The 26,371-nt window shown below is 37.6% G+C and overlaps 1 protein-coding gene across 1 annotated transcript in view; it reads right to left on the bottom strand.

Moving 5' to 3' along the window:
* PNPT1 (polyribonucleotide nucleotidyltransferase 1) overlaps positions 1–26,371 on the bottom strand; it is a 43,359-nt gene that overhangs the window by 3,464 nt on the left and 13,524 nt on the right. Inside the window, exons 12-27 of the mRNA XM_063301337.1 lie at positions 23,520–23,616; positions 22,935–23,037; positions 17,010–17,080; positions 15,093–15,129; positions 13,369–13,435; positions 13,199–13,288; positions 12,414–12,467; positions 10,065–10,174; positions 8,831–8,902; positions 8,652–8,715; positions 5,872–5,955; positions 4,713–4,796; positions 3,487–3,593; positions 3,056–3,111; positions 1,618–1,696; positions 446–493 (exon numbers count right to left, since the gene is read on the bottom strand). Coding sequence (XP_063157407.1) covers positions 446–493; positions 1,618–1,696; positions 3,056–3,111; positions 3,487–3,593; positions 4,713–4,796; positions 5,872–5,955; positions 8,652–8,715; positions 8,831–8,902; positions 10,065–10,174; positions 12,414–12,467; positions 13,199–13,288; positions 13,369–13,435; positions 15,093–15,129; positions 17,010–17,080; positions 22,935–23,037; positions 23,520–23,616 — 1,223 coding nt within the window. The remainder of the gene's footprint in view (positions 1–445; positions 494–1,617; positions 1,697–3,055; positions 3,112–3,486; positions 3,594–4,712; positions 4,797–5,871; positions 5,956–8,651; positions 8,716–8,830; positions 8,903–10,064; positions 10,175–12,413; positions 12,468–13,198; positions 13,289–13,368; positions 13,436–15,092; positions 15,130–17,009; positions 17,081–22,934; positions 23,038–23,519; positions 23,617–26,371) is intronic.

Here is a 26,371-nt window from a genome sequence, read left to right as displayed (position 1 = left end):
GTTGTTTTTTCCATATATACATTTTCCATAGACATACACACATATACAAACACACACAGAAACACATACACTTCTGAGTATTCTGGCATGAAAAGTAACAAGTTTAGGACTTGAAATGTGTTTCTCAGCTTTCTGAACTACAGTGTAAGTAAGAGTTCTGGGGGAGGATGTGTCTGTGGTTAAGCACATGACTGCCATCACCCCCTCTCAAGGTTTTCTGGTAATTGGAATACTCAAATTCTTAGCTCATACAATCCCATTCTATCCCTTTCAAGGATATCACCTGAGTATTCGGAATCACATTCCACAGTACTGATCATGCTAATATAAAGTTAGCTGTATAAAAATAAGTAATTTTGCCTATTATATCTCGTAGCTACATGGCATTAGTTTGAACGCCACTACTGAAAGGATTTTCACATATAATAAAGATGTATCAAGTTACCTGGATTTCTTGACCAAGTTGAAATCCAATAGCACTAGGATGCTTAATCTAGAACAAAATGATCATCTCATTATAGTTGTCTTTATAGCATCAGATGGTTTTCAGTACAAACTGAACAGTATATACAATAGTTGCCATAAAATTCACTTTTCTTATAAATTCTTTCCTAAACTTGCCAATTCCCTTTTACTGTATATTAACAGTTAATGAGATAATTCACTTACTGGAAGACAGAAAGTTTCAGTATTATTTACTACAGTGGAAGCAAATTTTAAAAGACATTTCTAAACTGACTACAGGTAGTCCTTGACTTATGTTCATTTGTTTAGTGACCATTCAAAGTTGTAACAGCACTGAAAAAATTGACTTATGACCAGTTCTCACACTTATGACCATTGCAGCATCCCTGCAGTCACATGATCAAAATTCAGGCGCTTGCTGACTGGCTTGCACTTATGATGGTTGCAGTGTTCTGGGGTCACCTGATCATCATTTGCAACCTTCCCAGCTGGCTTCTGACAAGCAAAGTCAATGGGGAGAAGCCGGATTTGCTTAATGAACACAGCAAAAAAAAAAAAAAAAAGTCATAAAATTGGGCATGACTCACTTAACAACCATCTCATTTAGCAATGGAAGTTCCAGTCCCAATTGTGATTGCAAGTTGAGGACTACCTGTATTCTAATAATAGACATACACTCTACTTAGTGCCACAACATAAATCAGTGCCTCCTATGGAAACACCACAAGCAACAAATGGTAATTTACTGAGTAGAACTGTTGTATGAACAGAAAATGTTGGAGGAAAATTCTGCGAGTGCCTTGGACTGCAAGAAGATCAAACCAGTCCACACTCCAGGAGAGAAAGCCACACTGCTCACTTGAGGGAATGATATTAAAGGCAAAACTGAAATACTTTGGCCACATCATGAGAAGACAGGACACCCTGGAGAAGATGCTGATGCTAGGGAGAGTGGAGGGCAAAAGGAAGAGGGGCCGACCAAGGGCAAGGTGGATGGATGATATCTTAGAGGTGATGGACTTGTCCCTGGGGGAGCTGGGGGTGTTGACGACCGACAGGAAGCTCTGGCGTGGGCTGGTCCATGAAGTCACGAAGAGTCGGAAGCGACTAAACGAATAAACAACAACATGAACAGAAAAACAAAATGAGCACCTTTCTTTGATCCAACTGAGAGTTGTGAAGTAGAACAGGAGTCATGTTTGGGTATAATTTTACCATTACCCCGGCATCCCTGGATTAAAAAAAAAAAAGAAATCTATGTTACTACATAGAATATTAAACTACTGCAGAATGTTTATTTAATTTTATTATTTTATAAATAAATGTATTTTTATTTTGCAATGTCTGTATACCTCAATCAATTAGCAGTTATTCATTAAGCAGTGAATAACAAAGCATGAATAAAGAAAACACACAATAGTAAAATAAATATAATAAAATTCATCTATACCTAGGATTAACAGTCACAATCAATTAGGGCTAAAGGTCCAAAGAAAGGTTATGGTTTTTACTAGCTACAAGGTGGGGGATGGCTGAACGTAACTCTGGGGGAAAGGTACTCTAGCATGGGGCCTACTATGGGGAAGGCCTGGCACTTCACCTGCATGCCATCTATTCTGGCAGGGGGCTCTCAAGAGGGCTTCTCTTGAGGTAACATATTCCCTTGTTAGGGAACACTGACCTTATTCCATCCTTTCTTCTACATTTTGCATAATTAAAGAACCTCATTTTATCAGACTGAGCATATGTTACAAAGATTTAACTTTTAAAAGCATTTTATAATCCTTTCCTCAACTGAACATTGTAAATGCTGTCAAAATTATCACATAGTTGAGTTCCCTTCATTGAAAGCAAGAAAAAATCCATGTATATGACATATTTGCTAGATCATCCAGTTTTTTTGTTTTTGGAAGAGAAAAAGGGAAGTCCTTATCAATCACATATTCAGTCTTTTATTCCTCCCCTTGTGTCAATTCGCACACAAAGGCCTAAAAAACCTCAAAGAATCAATGTTAAGACACAACTAAGGGTTTGGGATAAGGTTGTGACAGTCTGCACTTCTACCTTCCATTGTTTATGCTATTTCTGTACAATTAAAATTATTAAAAATGTCTTATTTAAAACACACACAAGTAGTTGGGCAAGATGAAGTCAGGCATAAAATGAGAGATTTTAGATTAAAACAACCTTTGTTAAGGTATTCATCCATCCTTTCCTCACTTCCTAATTCTGAAGGTGAGAGCTTGTGAACTACTGCCTGTTTCTTAAATAATCCCTCCAAATAATATTGAATTTTTTTTCCTTAAGTAAAATTAGAACACTAGATATGATTTGCTTCAGAATTTCCTTTATACTCGACTAAGAATTAGCCTAGCTGAATTAAAAAATGCTGAAACAGGTTTTTTTAAAATAAAGATTGTATGTATGTACTGTGTGTGTGTGTGTTAGTGTGTGTGTGTTTGTGTGTGTGAGAGAGAGAGAGAGAGAGAGAGAGAGAGAGAGAGAGAGAGAGCGAAAGAAGAGACACATTCACCCATATGTGTATAAATACTATTAAACTTGATCAGCTTGAGAAGATACATTTGTTTACCTCAATTCAGTTATTGTTGCTGTATAAATAGCTCCAAATTCCAACTGATAGTCTTGCTACAAATACACAGAAATAAGAGTCACAGGAGCAGAAAACACAAATATACCAAAACAACAAAAACAGCCTTGCAAAAGCCAAGGGATTTTTAGAACAGCTTTTAAAAAAACATGCAATATGGCATGGGCCTATGATTCAAAGAAAATATTAAAATTCTCATGCGCACCAGTTTCTCATTCACCACAAGTTTTTCATTCATTCAGTATAGTACTTTGGAAATCAGCTACTATATTTTATTTAAATCCAGAAAGCTCATCCAGTCTGAAAAGGCTAAGAGCAGGAAAAATGTAAATGCAACAAACTGACTGAATGCCTGACGTATGTACAAAATTATTATGAATAATAAAGCTAAAAGTATCAAAAAAGGCTCTTACATCATCTTTGCAAATTTCATTAATAAATTCTTTTGCTTCATACATAGCTGCTGGTACTGGAGCAAATATAGAAAAAGTCTCTTCATCTACTTGGCTGACAGTTACCCCTTTGGAATAAAAATGTGGATAAAATTAATATTTAAGCCATCATATTAATTTTAAACAGTTACCATTAAAGTCATTATACAACTGAAGGGTTACATTGGGAAAAAATAGTGCAAATGTAATAAAAACACATCTGATAAAATGTTTTGAGACAATGCATCTCTAACCACTACATACCAATTCCCCTCCAAGTTTAAGAATTAAGCAAATGGAGCTCAAGATTTTCATTTTAACTAGAATTAGAAGCAAAGTAACTTCAGCAAACTCTGGTTTTTAATAGAAGGATTAGAGGAAGGTGTGTGCAAGCTATAGTCTACTCTCTTTTGGGGCATCTCATCTGCATGAAACTGTGATCTCATTAAGCCAGCTATAAGCCAAAAACATTACTATTTGAATATGAAAATCTGTTCTTGTTACTTTTAATATGGTATCAACTGTAAATTCAATACACATTTTCATGTGAAAGTGATTTCTCCTATAGATCTATAGACAATTGGTGTCAGAGGCTTGTCCCAGAGACTGTAAAATGTTTCTGGTTCTTCTCCTCTGCCATGAATTGTACAGGAGGGAGGGGGATTGATGGACTACTGCTGGAAAGAGAGACAGCACCAACTGACATGGCTGGAATGGGACTCAATTGTTGTGGCTACCTCTGTAACTGAAACCTGAGGAATGCAGCCGGGAATGAGGTTGTAAACGAAGCTGTCCTGACTCCCAGAAGCAGTTATCAAGCTCCAATTCCAAACACAAGGCAGGAATGGGGAGAAGCTAAAGGCGGGATCCAAGGAATTTGAATCACTTGAGTCTTTGAATGGACAGGGACTAGATCTTAATAAAGAAATTCTTTCCTGAGACCTGAATGGCTTGCAGTGAGATTTCTTGCTATTGAGATATCTGACCCCACGATCCTCACAATTGGTACAAAAACTAGGCAGACCTTTTCAATGCAACAATACACTGCATTTCTACCACAGGTGCCAACTATGGAGTGCCATAAAAACAGAACTTATTTTCAGTATGTTTGCATCTCTAGGCATATTCTTTGGGAAGTGACTTACTAACCTCTGAACTGACACAAACTGATCTAATGTGGCAAATATGTAATCTAAAACAGAACTTACCAGTTTCAGCTTGAAGTTTCTTTAAATTATAACCTCCTGGTCCAAGAAATCTTGCTCTTTTTGACAATGGTACCTGAACAGTTTCTGAAATGAAGAAAATTGAAGATATAAACACACTAATATTTGGATTTAGGGATAGACCTTTTTTTGTTAATTTCCTCTTTATATCACTGTATACCAGCATGTTAGTATTTAGAAATCTGAGACACTGGCCTAGATCTCAAGCTTATTTCACCAATGGGAATATCCTAAAAACTGCATTTTCCTCACAGGAAAAAGGGCAGATGGAGGTAATATTAATCAATTTCTATTACAGAACCATTATATCCACTCCAAATCTGCCGAAGTTTGGATGACCATCAAGAACAAGGAGGCAGCACAGAAAAGGAAGAATCCATGAAAGACAGATCCTATCTGTTGTCAGTTATATCAACAAACACATTTCTGTTCAGAGATCTAACTTATTATGGCAGCCTTCTAATTTCACAAAAAAATGTTTCCCATAAGTTTTATGTGAAGGTATCTACAGTACACTAGTAGTCTAAAAGGGAAAAAATCCCACATACATACCAACATTTGCTTATAATTTACAAGAACTTCTAGATTTCCTGATCATTTCAAGGCAATATTGCTACCGTGACTTCTTAGGAAAGCATCTATTTCTAAGTCTTAGTCTTTTTAGCAATGCAGAGCAATAACTGACAGAAAAGTGCTGCTTATAATCAATCAATAACTGCCAGATTGCAGATAGCTATTAAAAAGCAAAATTAAAACAGGACTAGAAAAAATATATTAAATCAACAGTTGGCATAAATACTATCTGATTTTTTCCCCTTTGCCCCCTTCTCTCTCTGCTCTCCCTTAAAAATAGCCCAAGGCAAACATGTTGTGGTATCAATGATAAATATCCTTCTTTAACAGATTCTGATTTTACTGATACTACCAGATTTAGCAACTTGAGCAGACCATGTATGAAACTGAATGACTGGAGTGAAAACCATAATTCAAAAAGTCACAAATGATGCATGTATTGCTGGTAGCTAGGAACTGTACCATTTACTACCAAACACTATTCTTTAAGTGCACATTTCATACATTTGAGGAGAAAAACCTCTCTCCAACCACTCTACCCACACCAGTTAAAAGTATATGTTATTACCTGTAAGTGGTCCATTCTCTTTTCTGCTTGGTCTAGGTTTTGCAATTACTTTGTTCATAATTTGCAAGATCTCTTTCTTTGCCACTATGGAAAAACAAGTAACATTTTAGTTTAAATATAGAAAGCATGCACTTTAACTTTTTCATTAAAAAAACCCCTGCTGGTTTTCATGGAAAACTGCCTCTTTCTTTTCTAACATGACTAATCAAATAAATCCTTTCCAGTGCTTCACCACCACAAGGGTCTGAGGCACTTTCAGTCAGCTGTATTGTTAAATTAAAAGCAACATCATTTCCCACCTTGAACTTCATAAGGACATTTGGCAGACCAAATCTTTTGTCCAGCTTTTTGTACTATTTCCAGAGCATCATAGAAGCCCTCCACATCCTCACCATTTCTATTCCATTTCCTTTTATATTTTAAGCTTTTGTTGCACTCTTTTTGATTATGGACCTATTGAGTTTTTCGGTTGGTTCTTGGAATAAAAATACAGCACTACATAAACTTTACTCTAATTCATTCCCTGCTTAATATTAGTCACATCAGGCTGTACAGAACTATTCACTTAAGACAATGACAGCATTTTCTGCAAGTAAAACCAAACACATTTCGTTGACTAGTCTTCTTCTGTAGGAATAAAATAAAATAAAATGCACTGTTCAGATTTATGCTGAAAATCAAAGAAATTTAAATAGGCCTACACATTTTAATATTTTGAGCAGGTATATTAATTAGTTTAAAGCTTTAAGCTAATTAATCAGTGGGACTGTGATTAAATATAGTTGTCTTTTGAAGTATTTTGCTTTAAATGTGCAAATGAAAAAATATAAAAAGTGAATTCAAAGACAACAATGTCTTTGAATTGTTCCTTTCAACAATGAAGAGTACATTTTGTTCATTAAATGCACAATCACACTTTATTAAGACATCAAGTAAAATTGGTATTGGAAATTTTTTTTAAAAAATTAACTGATAAATCAACTGACTTAAAGGGAAACAGAATAGAACTAAATTCAACTCTTGAGAAAATGCATTCCATAGTTCAGGATTGATACAGGAGAAAGCTTTTTCCATGTGTCAGACAAAGCAAAAGCATCTTTAAAAGGGCTTCTCCTGCAGGTCTTAATTTCTGGAGATATCCATAAACATCCCTTTCTGGGCTTTTGTTTCAGTATCTGTAATGTACCTTCTACCTAAATGTAGTGATTTGATTGAAATTAGTAAGTTAATAACCTATAAAGTTAATCACATTTATCAATATTTTTATCATATCATGGTATGTTAATATATACTATGAAGGTACTCATAGACATGCAACACCACCATGCATTGGTCTTATAGGCAAAACACATTTCTGAGTTGATGGGCAAACAATTGTGGAATCTTGAAATAATTAGCAATTTACACCAAAACTTAAAAACACACCTTTTGAAGGCAATAAAAGACAAAATAGGTAATCAGGAATGGGGAATAGTACTACTGGTTGTCACGTGTTGACACAGAAGCTTCAGATATGTTCTTGAGAACCCCAACCTTTCAGAGATTTTGGGGACGCACAAGGAGAAGAAATAGCATCTTCCTGGTTCTGCAGCCAAAAAAGGTCTAACAATGGAAGTGGACAACTAGATTCTACTTTATGACTTTACTGTAACTACCAAGAACTTCGTATCTTGGAGGCTTTGCTATAGTAACCTGCTAAACCATAATTTGTAGGGCTAGGCTTTGCAAGAGCACTCTTATTTGATGAAACTTGGATAAAAACATTCCTTGAAGTGATGTGGTGAATCAAAGCAGAGCTTCTTTTTGATGTGCTAGATCATAGGCCCCTCCCACTCCTGCAAAATTTTTCTGGCTCAAGATACTATCTTCTATTGGATCATTGTGATGGTCCAGACTGAGAAAATGCCTCACTCAGGCCTGAGAAACTTACTCAGTGTATAAAGTTCATATATTGCATTAAGTCATACATTTGGCTTTGAAACCAAAATGGTTGGTTCAACTAGGCTAAGAGAAAAAGCAGTTTAGTTGGTTTTGGCTTAGTATAGGAATTCCCCACTTGGAATTTTGAGGACATGTTATGGCTTTTCTTGCAAAAAAACAAAAACAAAACCTGCAACTGGGACTTGCCCGTTTCCAAAATAATTATCATGGGGGACATTCCTAATTGTAAAGCACTGATTTTCCAGAACACTGTTTGCCATCTCCTCCAAAGATATGTCTTACTATTCCTGTTCACTTTGTCCTTTTCCTGGGCATGCAAGTATGATTTCAAGCAAACAGACTTGGCTGCAGCCAGTCATCATTTTTATTTCCTAAAAAAGCATAATAGGTCCCTTTCATGCGGTGGGGAATTCTGGAAAATATAGATGTTGTCAGGTTGGTAATTTCTTTATTAAATTAATTATTATTGATTTGACTGCCTAGAGTTGCTGGAAGCCAGGCAGCATATAAATTTATTATTATTATTATTATTACTAATTACTTTTAAAATAAATAATCAGGTAGGGGAGGAAGGCTGGTGGGCACCATTGTAACCTTCTTTACATCTGTTCTATCTTCTCTGAACCCTTCTTAAAGTGTGACACCACTTACGAAATGCTAGCCTTAGTATATTTTATGAACTTAATCTACCGAATGCCAACCCAAATATGACAAAAATCTGAGCCTAGCCAAAGATAACACTGGACATTATTACAGATTTTTTAACTTACCCCTTTGTTAATATGAAAAATGTAAAGAAAAAAGGAGCAAAAATAAGCCAAGAATTGTGGTTGTCTTACCTGTAGCTTGTTGAATAGCTTCCATTACAATTTTTAAGGGTATTCCTGGTATTTTGATATCAGCCTAATAATGCACAAATTAAAAATAAAATATAACATCAGCTATTATATTAATGGGACTATTTTCTAGCAATTTTTGGGAGAGGAGTGGGGAGGATTAATAGGATTGGGGAGGATACCTGTAAGGCAGTGATTCCTTTATTTGTCCCAGCCATCTTGAAGTCCATATCACCATTATAATCCTCTATTCCCTGTAAAAATATAAGAGCATTTGAAATGATCAACAAGATCGAAGAGTTCTATTCACAATTCAGTCCCAAATATGGACACAATATTCTGCTGTGCACATAACGAGAAGACAGGACACCCTGGAGAAGATGCTGATGCTAGGGAGAGTGGAAGGCAAAAGGAAGAGGGGCCAACCAAGGGCAAGATGGATAGATGATATTCTAGAGGTGATGGATTCGTCCCTGGGGGAGCTGGGGGTGTTGACGACCAACAGGAAGCTCTGGCGTGGGCTGGTCCATGAAGTCACGAAGAGTCAGAAGCGACTAAACGAATACACAATTCTGCAGTGATACTTTCTTCAGAACTGCTACTAAATTCTATACTTATATTGTTATAATGCATGTCTCCAAACTATATGCATGGTCTCCTTGGAAAATAAAATCAAACAAAGCTATTCTAATTTAAATAGTTAAGTACACGGACACCAGAAGCTTAAGCTGTAAACCAATAAAGGATGCAAAACAGATTTCCACTGTAAAATATTAAAATTCCCAGGATTTCAAGTAGGTTGTATAATCTATTTATGCTACAAGATGTTATAATTAATATGAGTTTTGTCAGAGGCAGGGGAAATTACATAGACTGCAGACTAGATGGTCAACATGCACATATAACACTCATATAAGCCAAATACTCAATGCAACAGCTCATCAGTTGTGAGTTTGTATTAACGAAAGAAAGGTTAGGTGGTTGCTAAGCAAAAGAACTGATTATTCTCCAGAATTCATGTTAACATTTAACGTTACATTTATATAATCACTGTACAACATTTAAAGGACTTCACAAAGATTGTATTTTAAATATGTATGGTTGGCCAATAATATCTCCATTTAATAGTTGGGTAGAATGTAGGAGGAAAAGCAGTGGGTTCCCTAAGGCCAATGAATGAATTTATATTATATTATGGGAGAGTTTCAAACTGAGGTCTCCCAATTCAGAGGTCTCTCCCAATTCACATGTTATTGTGAACTTATTCACCATTAATTTATAATGGTCATGGATTTAAGTTTTTTTTAGAGTTGAATTTTGGTGATAAAATTATCATTTTAAGGAAATTTAAGTACAGTATACATTTTATAGATTGAAGATATCTCAAAACTGAGAAACAAACTTAAGGGTACTCACCAGAATGTCTGTTAGTAGGCAATAATTTTCAATGTCTCCATTATTTTCAGAATCTGGTTTGGTAATCAAACCAATAGCAACACCTGCTACAGAAGATGGTATGGGAACTCCTAGCAGTTAAGAGAAAAAAATAGAATCATGCAGTTGGAAGAAACCATTTAAGCTTTAGAATCCAACCCGCTGCTCAGTGCAAGAATTCAATGAGATATTTCTCCTTAGCCTCCATATGAACAAATACAAAGAAGGGAAGTCCATTAGTCTTTGGGGTAATCTGTTTGACTGATAAACTCCTCTATCATTGGAAAAAAAAATTCCCAACATTGAAATAAAATCTGCTTTTCACCCTTGCATTCTTCCATATTGTAGTGAATGAGGAGATGCCTCCTCCCAAACATTCAGACACAAAGGGGTAAAGTAAAACCAAAATGTAACTGGTCAATCTAGGTAGTGGACAGAGAAAAACAGACCGTAGAAAAATCAAACTCTAAAGAACCAATCAGGGGTGGAAAAACTCCCCAGTCACATGGGCTTTTCCAAAACGGATGGGGTAGCTCAGTTTTCTCTTTTGTACCTATTGAGCCTTTATCTGGCACTGGTTAAAAACCAGGTAAGAACCACACTCCAATCTACTGCAATCTTGGTTAGAGTTCAGGAATTACACAGCTAGGCACCTAGCAAGCACAGCTAACACCTAGGCAAAGACCAGGACTTCTGGAACAATGGGCTCTGGGCAAACAAGGCAAAGATAGCTATTTGGTCAAAGTACCAGAAGACATATTTGGCGAAAATCAAAGACAGCGTTTCACGAAAAGAACCTGATACCAACTGTAAAGCATGGTGGTGGAAATATTATGGTTAGGGGCTGCTTTGCTATATCAGGGCCTGGGCAGCTCACCATCACAGAATCCACTATGAATTCTTCACTGTACCAGAGGGTGCTTGAGGATAATGCGAGATCATCTGTTAGAAGATTAAAGTTCAACAGAAAGTAGACCTTGCAACATGACAATGACCCTAAACATTCCAGTAAATTCACCATGGAATGGCTGGAAAAAAGAACAGAAATGGAGTATTCTGGAATGGCGAAGGCAAAATCCAGATCTAAATCCCACTGAGATGCTGTGAGATGATTTGAATGCAAAAAACCTCACAAACATCACAAATCTGAGAAAATCTGCGAGGAGGAGTGGGAAGAAAAATCCTCGGAGTCAATGTCAGAAACTGGTAGATAGTTATAAAAAAGCTTAGATTATATTATATAATCATGCAATAAACAACAGCCTAATCAAGGAACTACCAAGAAGAAAGCAACACCCCCACCAACACTGACAGGGCAAGCTACTGTATATAAGCAGAGAGCAAACCCGACTCCCTTCTAGCACTGAAGATATTATCTAGTCAGGCAACAAAACATCTGCAAGGAAACAACCAAGCTCAGGGAACACTACAGAAGGAAATGGCATATCACATTTCCACAGAAGGAAATAGCATATCTTTGTTGAATAAAGGATTGCAAAGTCAATTTTTCAGTTTTTTTGTTCAATTATATCACTTTTACATATTGTTTGAACGAAGATAAAATATTGATATATCCACATATGTTAAAAAAAGAATAAACTTCACATGGGATGCACTTATTATTTCACATGCCTGGAGTTCCTTAATCCTAGTGTACCTTTTCATGTTCTGTTAAACTACTCAGAGAAAGCAGGTAGTTTGCCACCTTCTTCTTCCCCAGTGAAATAATGCAGAGAGAGACTTTTTTCTCTGGCACAAAGTATATAAAAATAGCATACCTACTAGGCTCTCCTAGGGAGTGTGGAAGGATGCAGAAGAGATTGGGTGGGGCAGGTTTAGGGACTCCTACTCAATGAGATCAAAAGGACCAACCCACTACATCCCAGGCATATGTGTGTAACCATACCTCATTACACTTATCCTGTAGTCTAGAACAACAGTACAGGTAATGATCTTCATCTATGTGACAACCTTTCAAATATTTGATTTGTTCTCTTATTAAGGCCAAACCTTCCTAAATTCTTCCATTTCTCTTCATAGGAGTCACATTGTTTGAATTAGGCAGCCTTATAAATCCAGTAAATGAGTAAGTATTCCTAATCACCCTGATTGCTTTTCTCTAACCTGTTCCAGTTTGCTTAAATCTTTCTCAAAGTGTGTTGCCCACAACTGGATCCAATAGTAAAGGTTAGAGCTAACAAATGAAGAATAAAATGGAATTATATTGTTATCTTATTCTAAACCAGTATTTCCAATTTTACTATTTTCATAGGCGTCTACTGCATAAATCAATTCAAAATACGACATTCATAAACTTTAGGAAATACATACCTGCATCCATCAAAGCTAGACTCCCACCACAAACAGAAGCCATTGATGATGAACCTAGGGAGAGAAATTGTAAGCTACATTAATGTATTTTTCAACTAACCACTACCTTTCTAATATTATATATTTAGAAATGAGAATGTTTCCCAGTGAGAGCCAGTTTGGTGTAGTAGTTAAGGCATTCTATCGAAACCAGAGACTGTTGAGTTCTAGTCCCGCCTTAGGTACAAAGCCAGCTGGGTGACCTTGGGCCAGTTACTCTCTCAGCCCTAGGAAGCAGGCAATGGCAAACCATTTCCGAAAAACCTTGCCAGGAAATCTGCAGGGACTAGTCCAGGCAGTCACTAGGAGTCAAGACTGACTTGAAGGGACCCCCCCCCCCCACAAAGTTTCCCAGTACCATGAGGGCAATTCATAACTATTTGTCAACTTTTGATTTGTATCTCCTAGATGCAGGTTCTTATGTCATTCTAAATGTAAGTAACATATTAGTGATCCCCAACCTTGATGCATTTCTGAAATTTCAAAAAAGCTTCAGCAAAATTACACAGAGTAGGATATGGAGTACAAGGGCCATAAACATTCATAACCCCTATTTTTAACAAAATCACATTGCAACTTTTTGAAATAAGGAGGAAATACACAAAACAAGGAAGACAGTCCTCTTCATTAGAACTCTACCAGAGATTTCAAAAGGCTACAAGTCCCTTTTCCCAAATCCTAAATTGTTACCAATAGATTAAAACAAATACATACAAATATACAGTATATTTTAAAAAAGCAAATACCATTTGATTCTAATACTTCTGAAGTAACTCTTATCGTGAAAGGGAATTTACTTGGAATCACTGGTTTCAAAGCCTTCTCTGCAAGTGCACCTACAGGTAAAAATAATGTCATGAATACAAAGAATACTTAACTTCAATATAAATGTTGAGTCGCCTTAGGGTTTACTTACCGTGACCAAGCTCTCTCCTATTGGAACCTGAAACTCTGCCAATCTCATTAGTTGCAAATGGAGGGAACTACAAAGAGAAGGAAGACATTTTAAAACACCGAGAGTCAGTATTCATGTTAAGATACAGAGGCAGTTCATCCCCATGCATACTTTGAAAGAGTCTTCAGAATATAAAAATTACTTGCACATTTTAAATGGTTCATTCTCATAGTCATGAAGAAAAATATTGGCTCTCACAATCCAATCTAAACAGAATAAGCATACCAAATCCACTGAAATCAGGCTAAATGTTTATATTATAGAAGTTTATATTATAATATTTAAGCTGCAGATAAAAAAATCTAACATCCACCAGTTGAAATAAGTATAATAAATACATGTATGCATCTATTTGCCACCCTGTATAGATGGGAATGTAAATCTGTGCATAACTTTATAGTTTAAGAGGCTTTCCTGCATTTTCAATTCCTATTTGAAATTACAAAAATTATCCCTGGAACTGAATGCTCCACATTTAAAACATGTCGATTCTATAGTTTTCACTATAGCTGCAACGACTATCTATCTATCTATCTATCTATCTATCTATCTATCTATCTATCTATCTATCTATCTATCTATCGTGCTATTTAGGAAAAACCTAAGGGTTATTTCATAAAAAGTCCTTTTAGAAGTGATCATATGAAAATAATCATTTTTCAGCTGTACAAAATGTTCTCTTTCATTCACAAACAAAAGAGACTATAGCAACTTCTAAGTGTTCACATATCTGGCTCTGTATGCCTAGACTGGATGGCTTTTACTGCTGTTGCCCAAATGTAATCTACTTCCCTCAAAGCCCCTCTCAATGCATTCACTTCTTGGGCCAACCCTACTACCTTGTTCAGGGCTAGTGTGATTTTTAGCCACTGTGGTTTATGGCTTACCATTAGGTGGGAATCCAGGCAGTGTGACTTGTTTAGGTGGAAACCCAGGAAGTGCCACTAGTCCAACAAACCTTCCTTCCTTCCTTATTTATTTATCCTGCACCATCTAACTAGTCTTAGTGGTTAACACAACTTAAGGAAAAGCAATTTAAAATGAAGGCCATGAAAACCAAGTAACAACAACAACAACAAAAATGCAGAGATGGCCAATCTGGTTAGAACGCAGCATCTTTCTGAACACAATCAGGAAAGGGGCCAACTTCGACAAGTCACTAGAATAAGTGTCCTTTTTCATTTGTCTGCTCAGAGAGAGCAGGTGGTACAAGAGAATACAGGTGGTGTTGAATATATCAGCAATGGCAGCAGGTTTTTTTATGCTTACCAAATATGTCCAAGAAATCAAGAAGTGGGAAAGACTATGTTCCTTTCAGGAACTAGTAGAGGCAGGGTTACTTGCAGTGTATATTAATTATTTTTTTCCTTAAAAGTACTCAAAGCTGAGTAGAATATTAAAATCTCATTAAGAGGTCAAAAAAAACTGAATTATTACAATACTGCCAGCAAATGCAAATTACAGAATGAACAAAACAGCCAGAGTGTTATTATCATGATACAGCTGGTCTTTCTACAGAAAACTCCAGAGTTCCCTTGAGGTCCAAAGAAGCTTATGAAATAAAGGGATTTTTCTTTTAAGAAAAGCAATGTGGGAGTCAGCCCTAAGTTTCAAGTACTGAAGTTTAATGATTAGGCACACTTAAAAAATAAAAAAACCAAGTGAAACAAAGAAAACAATCATACCTCATAATGGAGCATAAAGTTTTTTTCTTTTATTCCACTAAAATAGAAATAAAGTGTTATGTAGATCTTGATGAGCTGTATATAATTGAATACATCCATGAACATTTTAATAACGATCTACTTTGTCTTCTCTCAGAAACAAAAACAGATGAAACATCTGTTTTATGCACACATACAAACTGTGTATGTGCCCACGTATGCACATATTGTTTACAGGATTGTGACTGAGCTGATGTTTTAGTTGGCTTTTCTTAAGATAGTGAAGAATGTGAGAAATGGCCTTTGCTAGATTTTAAATTACTGTTTACGGTCCTTATTCAGTAACAGTAAAACATGCCAACCTGGGACTCCATGAAACAGAACTAAGTAATGACAAAGTCCTCCTTTCAGTTGTGCAGGAGGGAAGATACACAGCATTTAGCCATGGGTTAGCATTACTCCATTTTAAAAAGAATGCTGATGTTTTAATTATGTTCTTCACCTATCCTTTAGTACAGCGATATACATAGATCCAAAATACACATCTCAAATATTTTCAGTCTGAACTTTTGAGACTATGTTCTGAGCACTCTCACAAGGAGGCTTGCCTGTTCACAGAAATGAGTGGTACAGCCCATCAAGGAACATTAAGTTATAAAGAGAAAAGTGAAGTTCGTTCATTTGTTCTCTCTCTTTTAGGAACCTTGCAAAGAAAGCATAGAAGTGCCATGAATCACTGCCCTACACTAAGCCATAATCCTTAGTTTATAAATAGGGACTATACCTCAATAAAAACCAAAAGTATATTATGAATTAACATGATCTGAAAAGCCAGCCCCCATGGTCTGTAAACATTGGTTCATAGCTTAGTACCATGTATAAAACAAGCTTCTATTTGTTAATAAATCAAAAACGAAATAATCATTTAGTTTAATATGTGAAACCAATCATTGTATTTTATAACACTGAAGTTTTATTTCCAATTATGATTTGGCTATGTGATACTGCAATCTGTTATTATTTTACTTATTCAATTTATTCCATCCCACCTTCAGCTCAAAAATAGTTTTGAAAAAATGTAAGTATACAATACATAAAATTAAAAACATAAAATCAAATGTTAAAATCAATTAAGTGTTAAAAGTCTGACAAAAGAGATTTATTTCTATATTAGGGAACAAACTTAATTCTCTAGAGAAAGCATCTCATTGCCTGGATGGAATGAAGAAACTCTTCTTCTGCATCCCTGACAGATGTATCTCTGACAAAGAGGGACCTTTTCAAAATGGCCTCTTCTGCAGATCTTAATGGCTAAAAATGTTAGCTACAGGAATATGACCCCCCCAGTATTTAGGTCTAATCATTTAGAGCTTTCAAGTTCAATACAACACATTAAATTATGGCCAATTATGAAATCAGAATGTGTCTCAGCACTTAGAAAAAAATGAATGTTTCATCTCTATTTTCTTGAATACAAGTAGTCCTTGCTTAATGACTGCCCCATTTAGCAACCTAGCTGGCACTGAAAAAGTAACTCTACAACTGGTCCTTGCACTTATGACCATTACCGCATCACCGGGGTCACATGATTGACATTCAGGCATTTCGCAACCAGCAGGCATTCACCATTTGAACGCTTCACAGCCAGCTTCTGACAAGCAGAGTCCATGGAGAAGCCGGCAGTAAAATTGCAAGTCACAGTCATGTGATGTCTCACTTAACAATCACAGTGGAAGTTATGAGGTCATATGTCTGTCATGGTCACATGATGTTGCGCTTAATGCCATGTTGCTTAGAGATGGAGTTGCCAGTCCCAATTGTGGTTAAGTGAGGACTACCTGTATAAGTAATATAACAATCAAATGATCTAGCAAGAGGCTAAACCAAACAAGATGGCAGTGTAAAGAAGCTGAAAGGAGAAGATACAATGGCACATACCTGACCACTGTTGTGATAAGATCAGATTTTACATTTGATTCTAACGAATCAAATGTAACTGTACAGAGGACCTAAAAATTAGCAAAAAAAGAGGGGAGTATTATAAAAACATTTCTATTTAAGGAAATTAAATCCCCTATAAAATAAAAGTGACAGTAACATAAAACACTTCAGAAACTCAATGAAATTATGCTCCCCATTATTTCAACTGATTCTGAGCTATACCTGTTTAAAGTATACTGCAAGTATAAAAATTGTATGTTAGAAGTTGCAATCAAATATATGCATAAATCCACGGAACATATTTTTCAGAAGGAGAAAAAATAGTACAAAAATGTTTACCCTTTTTACCAGTTTCGGGAGATCAATGAGTCTTATTCACACATAATGCTATTTTTAACTATTCGCCCACAGGAACCTTTTCATTCACTGACATGCATATCCCACACAATGCAACTTTAATAGCAATACAAAACAAAACAATGCCCTCTAATTGTATATGCACAAAGAAAGTTGGGATAATTTTACATTTCTATAGAGAAGCAGTCAAACTTATTTCAAAATTTTGTGTAGTAGCTTAGCGTGCTATTAAAACTATCTCATAAATTTTGTTTTAACTGCATACTAACAGTATACTACTAACTATTTGCATTATAAGATTTTTTCCCCTTAACTTGGTATACCAAACATCTCTATAAAGCAGGGCTGAATTTCAACATAGCTAGAAGAACCCCATTTCTCAAAGTATAGTTTTTTAGTCCCCTATATACAAATTCTCTTCAGCAAAGGATCGTTACCTTGTCATGGTGCTGGAGCTTGAGCACCTCAATGATGCCATGAGCTAAACCGTGAAGGGCCACCCAAGACGGGAAGGTCATGACAGAGAGGTCAGACTAAATGCGATCCCTGGGGAAGGTAATGGCAACCCACCCCAGTATTCTTGCTGTGAAAACTAAATGGATCAGTACAACCAGAGATATGTCGGTATACCATCGGAAGATGAGACCCCCAGGTCGGAAGATGATCAAAATGCTACTGGGGAGGAACAGAGGATGAGCTCAACTAGCCCCAGACGTGATGACGCAGCTAGCTCAAAGCCGAAAGGACGGCTAGTGGCCGACGGTGCTGGTGCTGAATGGCAAATCCGATGTTCTAAGGATCAACACAACATTGGAACCTGGAATGTAAGATCTATGAGCCAGGGCAAATTGGATGTGGTTATTGGTGAGATATCAAGATTCAGGATAGACATTTTGGGCGTCAGTGAACTGAAATGGACTGGAATGGGCCACTTCACATCAGATGACCACCAGATCTACTACTGTGGACAAGAGGACCACAGAAGAAATGGAGTAGCCTTCATAATTAATAGTCAAGTGGCTAAAGCAGTGCTTGGATACAATCCAAAAAACGATAGAATGATCTCAATTCGAATTCAGGGCAAGCCATCTAACATCACAGTGATCCAAATATACGCCCCAACCACACATGCTGAAGAAGCTGAAGTAGAGCAGTTCTATGAGGATCTGCAGCACCTACTGGACAACACTCCTAAAAGAGATGTTATTTTCATCACCGGAGACTGGAATGCTAAGGTGGGCAGTCAAATGACACCTGGAATTACAGGTAAGCATGGCCTGGGAGAACAAAACGAAGCAGGACACAGGCTGATAGAATTTTGCCAAGACAACTCACTCTGCATAACAAACTCTCTCTTCCTATAACCTAAGAGACGGCTTTATACATGGACTTCCCCAGATGGACAACACCGAAATCAGATTGACTACATCCTTTGCAGCCAAAGGTGGCAGACATCTATACAGTTGGTAAAAACAAGACCTGGAGCTGACTGTAGTTCAGATCACGAACTTCTTCTTGCACAATTTAGGATCACTAAAGAGCTTAGGGAAGACCCACAGATCAGCTAGATATGAGCTCACTAATATTCCTAAGGAATATGCAGTGGAGGTGAAGAATAGATTTAAGGGACTGGACTTAGTAGATAGGGTCCCGGAAGAACTCTGGACAGAAGTTCGCAACATTGTTCAGGAGGCGGCAACAAAATACATCCCAAAGAAAGAGAAAACCAAGAAGGCAAAATGGCTGTCTGCTGAGACACTAGAAATACCCCAAGAAAGAAGGAAAGCAAAAGGCAACAGTGATAGGGGGAGATATGCCCAATTAAATGCAAAATTCCAGAGGTTACCCAGAAGAGATAAGGAATTATTTTTAAACAAACAATACGTGGAAGTGGAAGAAGACAATAGAATAGGAAGGACAAGAGACCTCTTCCAGAAAATTAGAAACATTGGAGGTAAATTCCAGGCAAAAATGGGTATGATCAAAAACAAAGATGGCAAGGACCTAACAGAAGAAGAAGAGATCAAGAAAAGGTGGCAAGAATATACAGAAGACCTGTATAGGAAGGATAACAATATCGGGGATAGCTTTGATGGTGTGGTCAGTGAGCTAGAGCCAGACATCCTGAAGAGTGAGGTTGAATGGGCCTTAAGAAGCATTGCTAACAACAAGGCAGCTGGAGACAACGGCATCCCAGCTGAACTGTTCAAAATCTTGCAAGATTATGCTGTCAAGGTAATGCATGCTATATGCCAGCAAATTTGGAAAACACAAGAATGGCCATCAGACTGGAAAAAATCAACTTATATCCCCATACCGAAAAAGGGAAACACTAAAGAATGTTCAAACTATCGAACAGTGGCACTCATTTCACATGCCAGTAAGGTAATGCTCAAGATCCTGCAAGGTAGACTTCAGCAATTCATGGAGCGAGAATTGCCAGATGCACAAGCTGGGTTTAGAAAAGGCAGAGGAACTAGAGACCAAATTGCCAATATCCACTGAATAATGGAAAAAGCCAGGGAGTTTCAGAAAAACATCTATTTCTGTTTTATTGACTATTCTAAAGCCTTTGACTGTGTGGACCATAACAAATTGTGGCAAGTTCTTAGTGGTATGGGGATACCAAGTCATCTTGTATGCCTCCTGAGGAATCTGTATAACGACCAAATAGCAACAGTAAGAACAGACCACAGAACAACGGACTGGTTTAAGATTGGGAAAGGAGTACGGCAGGGCTGTATACTCTCACCCTACCTATTCAACTTGTATGCAGAACACATCATGCAACATGCTGGGCTTGAGGAATCCAAGGCTGGAGTTAAAATCGCTGGAGGAAACATTAACAATCTCAGATATGCAGATGATACCACTTTGATGGCTGAAAGCGAAGAGGAACTGAGGAGCCTTATGATGAAGGTGAAAGAAGAAAGTGCAAAAGCTGGCTTGCAGCTAAACCTCAAAAAAACCAAGATTATGGCAACCAGCTTGATTGATAACTGGGAAATAGAGAGAAAAAATGTAGGAGCAGTGAAAGACTTTGTATTTCTAGGTGCAAAGATTACTGCAGATGCTGACTGCAGTCAGGAAATCAGAAGACACTTAATCCTTGGGAGAAGAGCAATGACAAATCTCGATAAAATAGTTAAGAGCAGAGGCATCACACTGACAACAAAAGTCCGCATAGTTAAAGCAATGGTGTTCCCCGTAGTAACATATGGCTGTGAGAGCTGGACCATAAGGAAGGCTGAGAGAAGGAAGATTGATGCTTTGGAACTGTGGTGTTGGAGGAAAATTCTGAGAGTGCCTTGGACTGCAAGAAGATCAAACCAGTCCATCCTCCAGGAAAGAAAGCCAGACTGCTCACTTGAGGGAATGATATTAAAGGCAAGACTGAAATACTTTGGCCACATAATGAGAAGACAGGACACCCTGGAGAAGATGCTGATGCTAGGGAGAGTGGAGGGCAAAAGGAAGAGGGGCCGACCAAGGGCAAAATGGATGGATGATATTCTAGAGGTGACGGACTTGTCCCTGGGGGAGCTGGGGGTGTTGACAACCAACAGGAAGCTCTGGCGTGGGCTGGTCCATGAAGTCACGAAGAGTTGGAAGCGACTAAATGAATAAACAACAAATATCCAAATTCTGCACCCCTGAAAATAAAAGAGGATATTAGTTGAATACTGGAAGATCATTCCCTTTTCAAGAAGTATTGCCCTCTTCCTCAGTATAGTGTATTGCTTGTTCTTTGGTACAGTAAAGAACTGACAATGTGGAAAAAGACTCTGAACAATATGCTTGAATACTTTGCCTGCATAGCTCTTGGCTTCTTCAGAAGCTGTTTTATTTTAAATCATACCACCAGTCTACTGAGCTCAATGTTGTGCAAAATTATTACAAATAATTCTAGTTTTTGTTTAGTTTTATTGTTCCCAGCCAGGGGTGAATCCTGGACCTTTCGAATACAAGCTTGTGAAGCATGTGCTGTACTATGAAGATATGTCTATTCTCCACTGAGCTATAGCCAATAGCTTAGAACATCAAACACATATTGTCAAACTCTTCTCAACACACAGATAATGTTACAAAAGACACTAAGAGCCCAAGAACCACTTCCCTGATATTGTATTGGCTTCTTTCTTTATAAAAAAATACAAAAGATCCTGCTTTCGATGTCACATATTTTTATTCATACAAATATTTACAACAAAGTAATTTTTGTTTATTTCAATTTGTATACTTTTAGGATCTAAATCAAAACATTTTGAATAGCCACTAATTTCCCAAAACATCAAGCACAAGCTTAAATATATTTCACTGAAATAAATGGGAGAACCTAACCTTGTGGATCAAGCACTGTGACAAAATGGAGAAAGTGGACATTGTCTGCCAACCTGTCGTGTAATCTGCCAAACATACAGATTATATCTGGGACTGATAACCTGAGCCTGGGAAAAAGCTGAGAGAAGAAACAGGTAAGGTTTTTCTTTCACACATACACAAATAGATCTTCAAGGGAAGAGGGAGTTGAAATGGACTAAGGAGCTAGCAGGAATTGGTCGGAGTCAGAGGGAAGGGGAAGGAGAAAATGACTAGCAAACAAAGATTGGACTGCTAAAGATATGCAGGTTCCTGGGAGATTCAAGATACTGAAGGGGAAGATGATACAAGGGATCAATCTAACCAGCACAGGTATTCAGAGGGGAAACAGGATCCAAAGAGACAAGAAAATGATCATGGTTGTGCTAGCTGTGGGATGTCGCCAGTTACGTTTTACTTAAAGTCCTTGATTAACTCTTTGGGGAATCTGGTAGCAAATTCATTTTAGGATCGACACACTGACATTTTAAGAGAACCAATACTATTGTGGCAGAGAGATTGTTTATTTATTTATTTGTAAAATTTATATAGCCACCCATCTCACAAACAAGTGACTCTGGGTGGCAGACAGCAAGGCTAAAAACAATGAATAAATACCAACAATTGTTATTATTAGTAGTATTAAAAACATTTAAAATTGTAAAAAACAAGCTAAAAGAGAAGAAATATTAGACAAACAGATGTTAATAATAGGGTAGCCACCTCAATTTCTGAACTATAAAGCAGTTAGGTCATAAAGTAATTGGTTACATTTCTCGGAAGGCAGTAGTGTGGAGGGAGCTGAAGCTCTGTTTACACACTTTAGCTAGCTGAATGCTGCTTGCACAGACGTCTTGCAAGAATGTGCAGTGTATGTGAGAAAAAGCATGTAAAGCTTACCAGTCCAGTCATATCTATCAGTACCTATCACAATAACACATAAAGGACCCATGCATAGATCTTCCTGAGTCCCTAGGTATGAGAGACTTTTCAAATGATGTTAAGGCATTAAACGTGGGAACTTTTACATATAAAGCTTGAATGATGCCACTGATATCCCCCTTTTAAAGCTTTAATCAGGATATCAGCCAACCCAACAGACAGAAATAAATACCTAATTTAAAAAAAAAAAAAAAAAGCTCCCAGGACATTAAGCAAATTCTAAATCCATTTATAATATTCAAAAACAACAAGAGAAGTGAATACCTGTGTTTGCCCCCTTTGAAATAAAGCTGAACCATGCAAAGTTTTGAACAAGTCCACTTCACAAGTGATATTTCTAAGTGTAGTCAAGTCTCTACCATCACATCTAGGAAAATAAAGTTAAAAAGGAGTAACTTTTCTTTCCAACGTCTTATTTCACTTGAACTCCAATACATAATGCATCCTTTGATTTACATCCAATAGCAGTGTTACCTCTTATGGTCAGAGCGGGCATAGAGTGGGGAAGCAGCGTTATTACAGCACCTCCTACTTCTAGTCCTATCTGATGTGCACATACTGGTGTAATATTCAACTATAGGTCCAACTAAAATAGGTTGCTAATAGCTCAGACCAAATCAATCCACTGATACCTGTTTTTTAAGTTTCTAATCAAGCATCACTTCCAAAAGACAGTCAGACAAACACAGTTTTTTCTGTGGTTCATCATGCACATGTTCTCTCCCTAAGGGATCTGTATGCTTACCAGCTCATGTACAAGGCATGAGCTGTTTCAAAAAGTAACCTGCACTTTGTCTTCCAGTAGCATTATTTGAAAATAAATCCACTTAATTAAAATTCCACATTTACCTTCGGTATTCGTTCAGGACAAGATTTCTAAAGATTTTCTTGGCAACAACATTAAATGATTCCATTATTTCGTAAGAGTCAGCCTCTGGAAACTTTTCTAGAGATTAACAGAACCAAAAAAAATAAAATAAAAATTATTTATATGGCTGCCCATCTCATGAGAGTGACTCTGGGCAGTGTACAACAATGCAATAAAACAATAAATATATATTCCTAAAATCATTATATAATATAATTTTATTAAAAGCTATAAAAACAGAAAAGAAAATTACAGGTGAAGGAATGTTAATAATGGAGCCACCTCACTAGATCACCCGTCCCCTAGGGTCCCCAGGCCTGCTGGCATAACCAGGTCTCGAGGGAACTTCAAAAGCTCAGGAGTGATGAGAATTATTTTCTGTTCCTTAAAAATTTAGTGGACAGCAGCCAGTTTAGCACCAAAAACTATTAGCATGATTTTACATCTTTTTACTTTCAGCAGATAGACAGAAGAGAAGAGCCTAGTGGAAATGAAAGCAACTTTAAGTATCACCAAACATCAGGAAGGAGATGGGAGATACATATTTCTTTACCATCAACATCCATATACGGTGCGTACAGACTGCAGCTTGGGTTTCACTAAGGTGGTACAGTTTAAATATAAATTTTTGTATAAAAAAGAAAAAAAATCCAGACATAGAAGAAATAGAATATTCACCTTCTTTCTCACATGCTAGGGTTTTTTACATGCAAGTAGTAAGAAGCATCTTCAGCAAAGGATCGTTACCTTGTCGTGGTGCTGGAGCTTGAGCACCTCAAGGATGCCATGAGCTAAACCGTGAAGGGCCACCCAAGACGGGAAGGTCATGACAGAGAGGTCAGACTAAATGCGATCCCTGGGGAAGGTAATGGCAACCCACCCCAGTATTCTTGCCGTGAAAACTAAATGGATCAGTACAACCAGAGATATGTCGGTATACCATCGGAAGATGAGACCCCCAGGTCGGAAGATGGTCAAAATGCTACTGGGGAGGAACAGAGGATGAGCTCAACTAGCCCCAGACGTGATGACGCAGCTAGCTCAAAGCCGAAAGGACGGCTAGCGGCCGACGGTGCTGGTGGTGAACGGCGAATCCGATGTTCTAAGGATCAACACACCATTGGAACCTGGAATGTAAGATCTATGAGCCAGGGCAAATTGGATGTGGTTATTGGTGAGATGTCAAGATTAAAGATAGACATCCTGGGCGTCAGTGAACTGAAATGGACTGGAATGGGCCACTTCACATCAAATGACCACCAGATCTACTACTGTGGACAAGAGGACCACAGAAGAAATGGAGTAGCCTTCATAATTAATAGTCAAGTGGCTAAAGCAGTGCTTGGATACAACCCAAAAAACGACAGAATGATCTCAATTCGAATTCAGGGCAAGCCATCTAACATCACAGTGATCCAAATATACGCCCCAACCACAAATGCTGAAGAAGCTGAAGTAGAGCAGTTCTATGAGGATCTGCAGCACCTACTGGACAGCACGCCTAAAAGAGATGTTATTTTCATCACGGGAGACTGGAATGCTAAGGTGGGCAGTCAAATGACACCTCGAATTACAGGTAAGTATGGCCTGGGAGAACAAAATGAAGCAGGACATAGGCTGATAGAATTTTGCCAAGACAATTCGCTCTGCATAACAAACACTCTCTTCCAACAACCTAAGAGACGACTTTATACATGGACTTCACCAGATGGACAACACCGAAATCAGATTGATTACATCCTTTGCAGCCAAAGGTGGCGGACATCTGTACAGTCGGTAAAAACAAGGCCTGGAGCTGACTGTAGTTCAGATCACGAACTTCTTCTTGCACAATTTAGGATCAGACTCAAGAGATTACGGAAGACCCACAGATCAGCTAGATATGAGCTCACTAATATTCCTAAGGAATATGCAGTGGAGGTGAGGAATCGATTTAAGGGACTGGACTTAGTAGATAGGGTCCCGGAAGAATTATGGACAGAAGTTGGCAGCATTGTTCAGGAGGCGGCAACAAAATACATCCCAAAGAAAGAGAAAACCAAGAAGGCAAAATGGCTGTCTGCTGAGACACTAGAAGTAGCCCAAGAAAGAAGGAAAGCAAAAGGCAACAGTGATAGGGGGAGATATGCCCAATTAAATGCAAAATTCCAGAGGTTAGCCAGAAGAGATAAGGAATTATTTTTAAACAAGCAATGCGCGGAAGTGGAAGATGACAATAGAATAGGAAGGACAAGAGACCTCTTCCAGAAAATTAGAAACATTGGAGGTAAATTCCAGGCAAAAATGGGTATGATCAAAAACAAAGATGGCAAGGACCTAACAGAAGAAGAAGAGATCAAGAAAAGGTGGCAAGAATATACAGAAGACCTGTATAGGAAGGATAACAATATCGGAGATAGCTTTGACGGTGTGGTCAGTGAGCTAGAGCCAGACATCCTGAAGAGTGAGGTTGAGTGGGCCTTAAGAAGCATTGCTAATAACAAGGCAGCAGGAGACGACAGCATCCCAGCTGAACTGTTCAAAATCTTGCAAGATGATGCTGTCAAGGTAATGCATGCTATATGCCAGCAAATTTGGAAAACACAAGAATGGCCATCAGATTGGAAAAAATCAACTTATATTCCCATACCAAAAAAGGGAAACACTAAAGAATGTTCAAACTATCGAACAGTGGCACTCATTTCACATGCCAGTAAGGTAATGCTCAAGATCCTGCAAGGTAGACTTCAGCAATTCATGGAGCGAGAATTGCCAGATGTACAAGCTGGGTTTAGAAAAGGCAGAGGAACTAGAGACCAAATTGCCAATATCCGCTGGATAATGGAAAAAGCCA

Source organism: Candoia aspera, chromosome 1 (assembly GCF_035149785.1).
Source record: "Candoia aspera isolate rCanAsp1 chromosome 1, rCanAsp1.hap2, whole genome shotgun sequence".
In the NCBI taxonomy this organism is placed as follows: domain Eukaryota; kingdom Metazoa; phylum Chordata; class Lepidosauria; order Squamata; family Boidae; genus Candoia; species Candoia aspera.
This window is presented reverse-complemented; position numbering and strand designations above follow the sequence as displayed.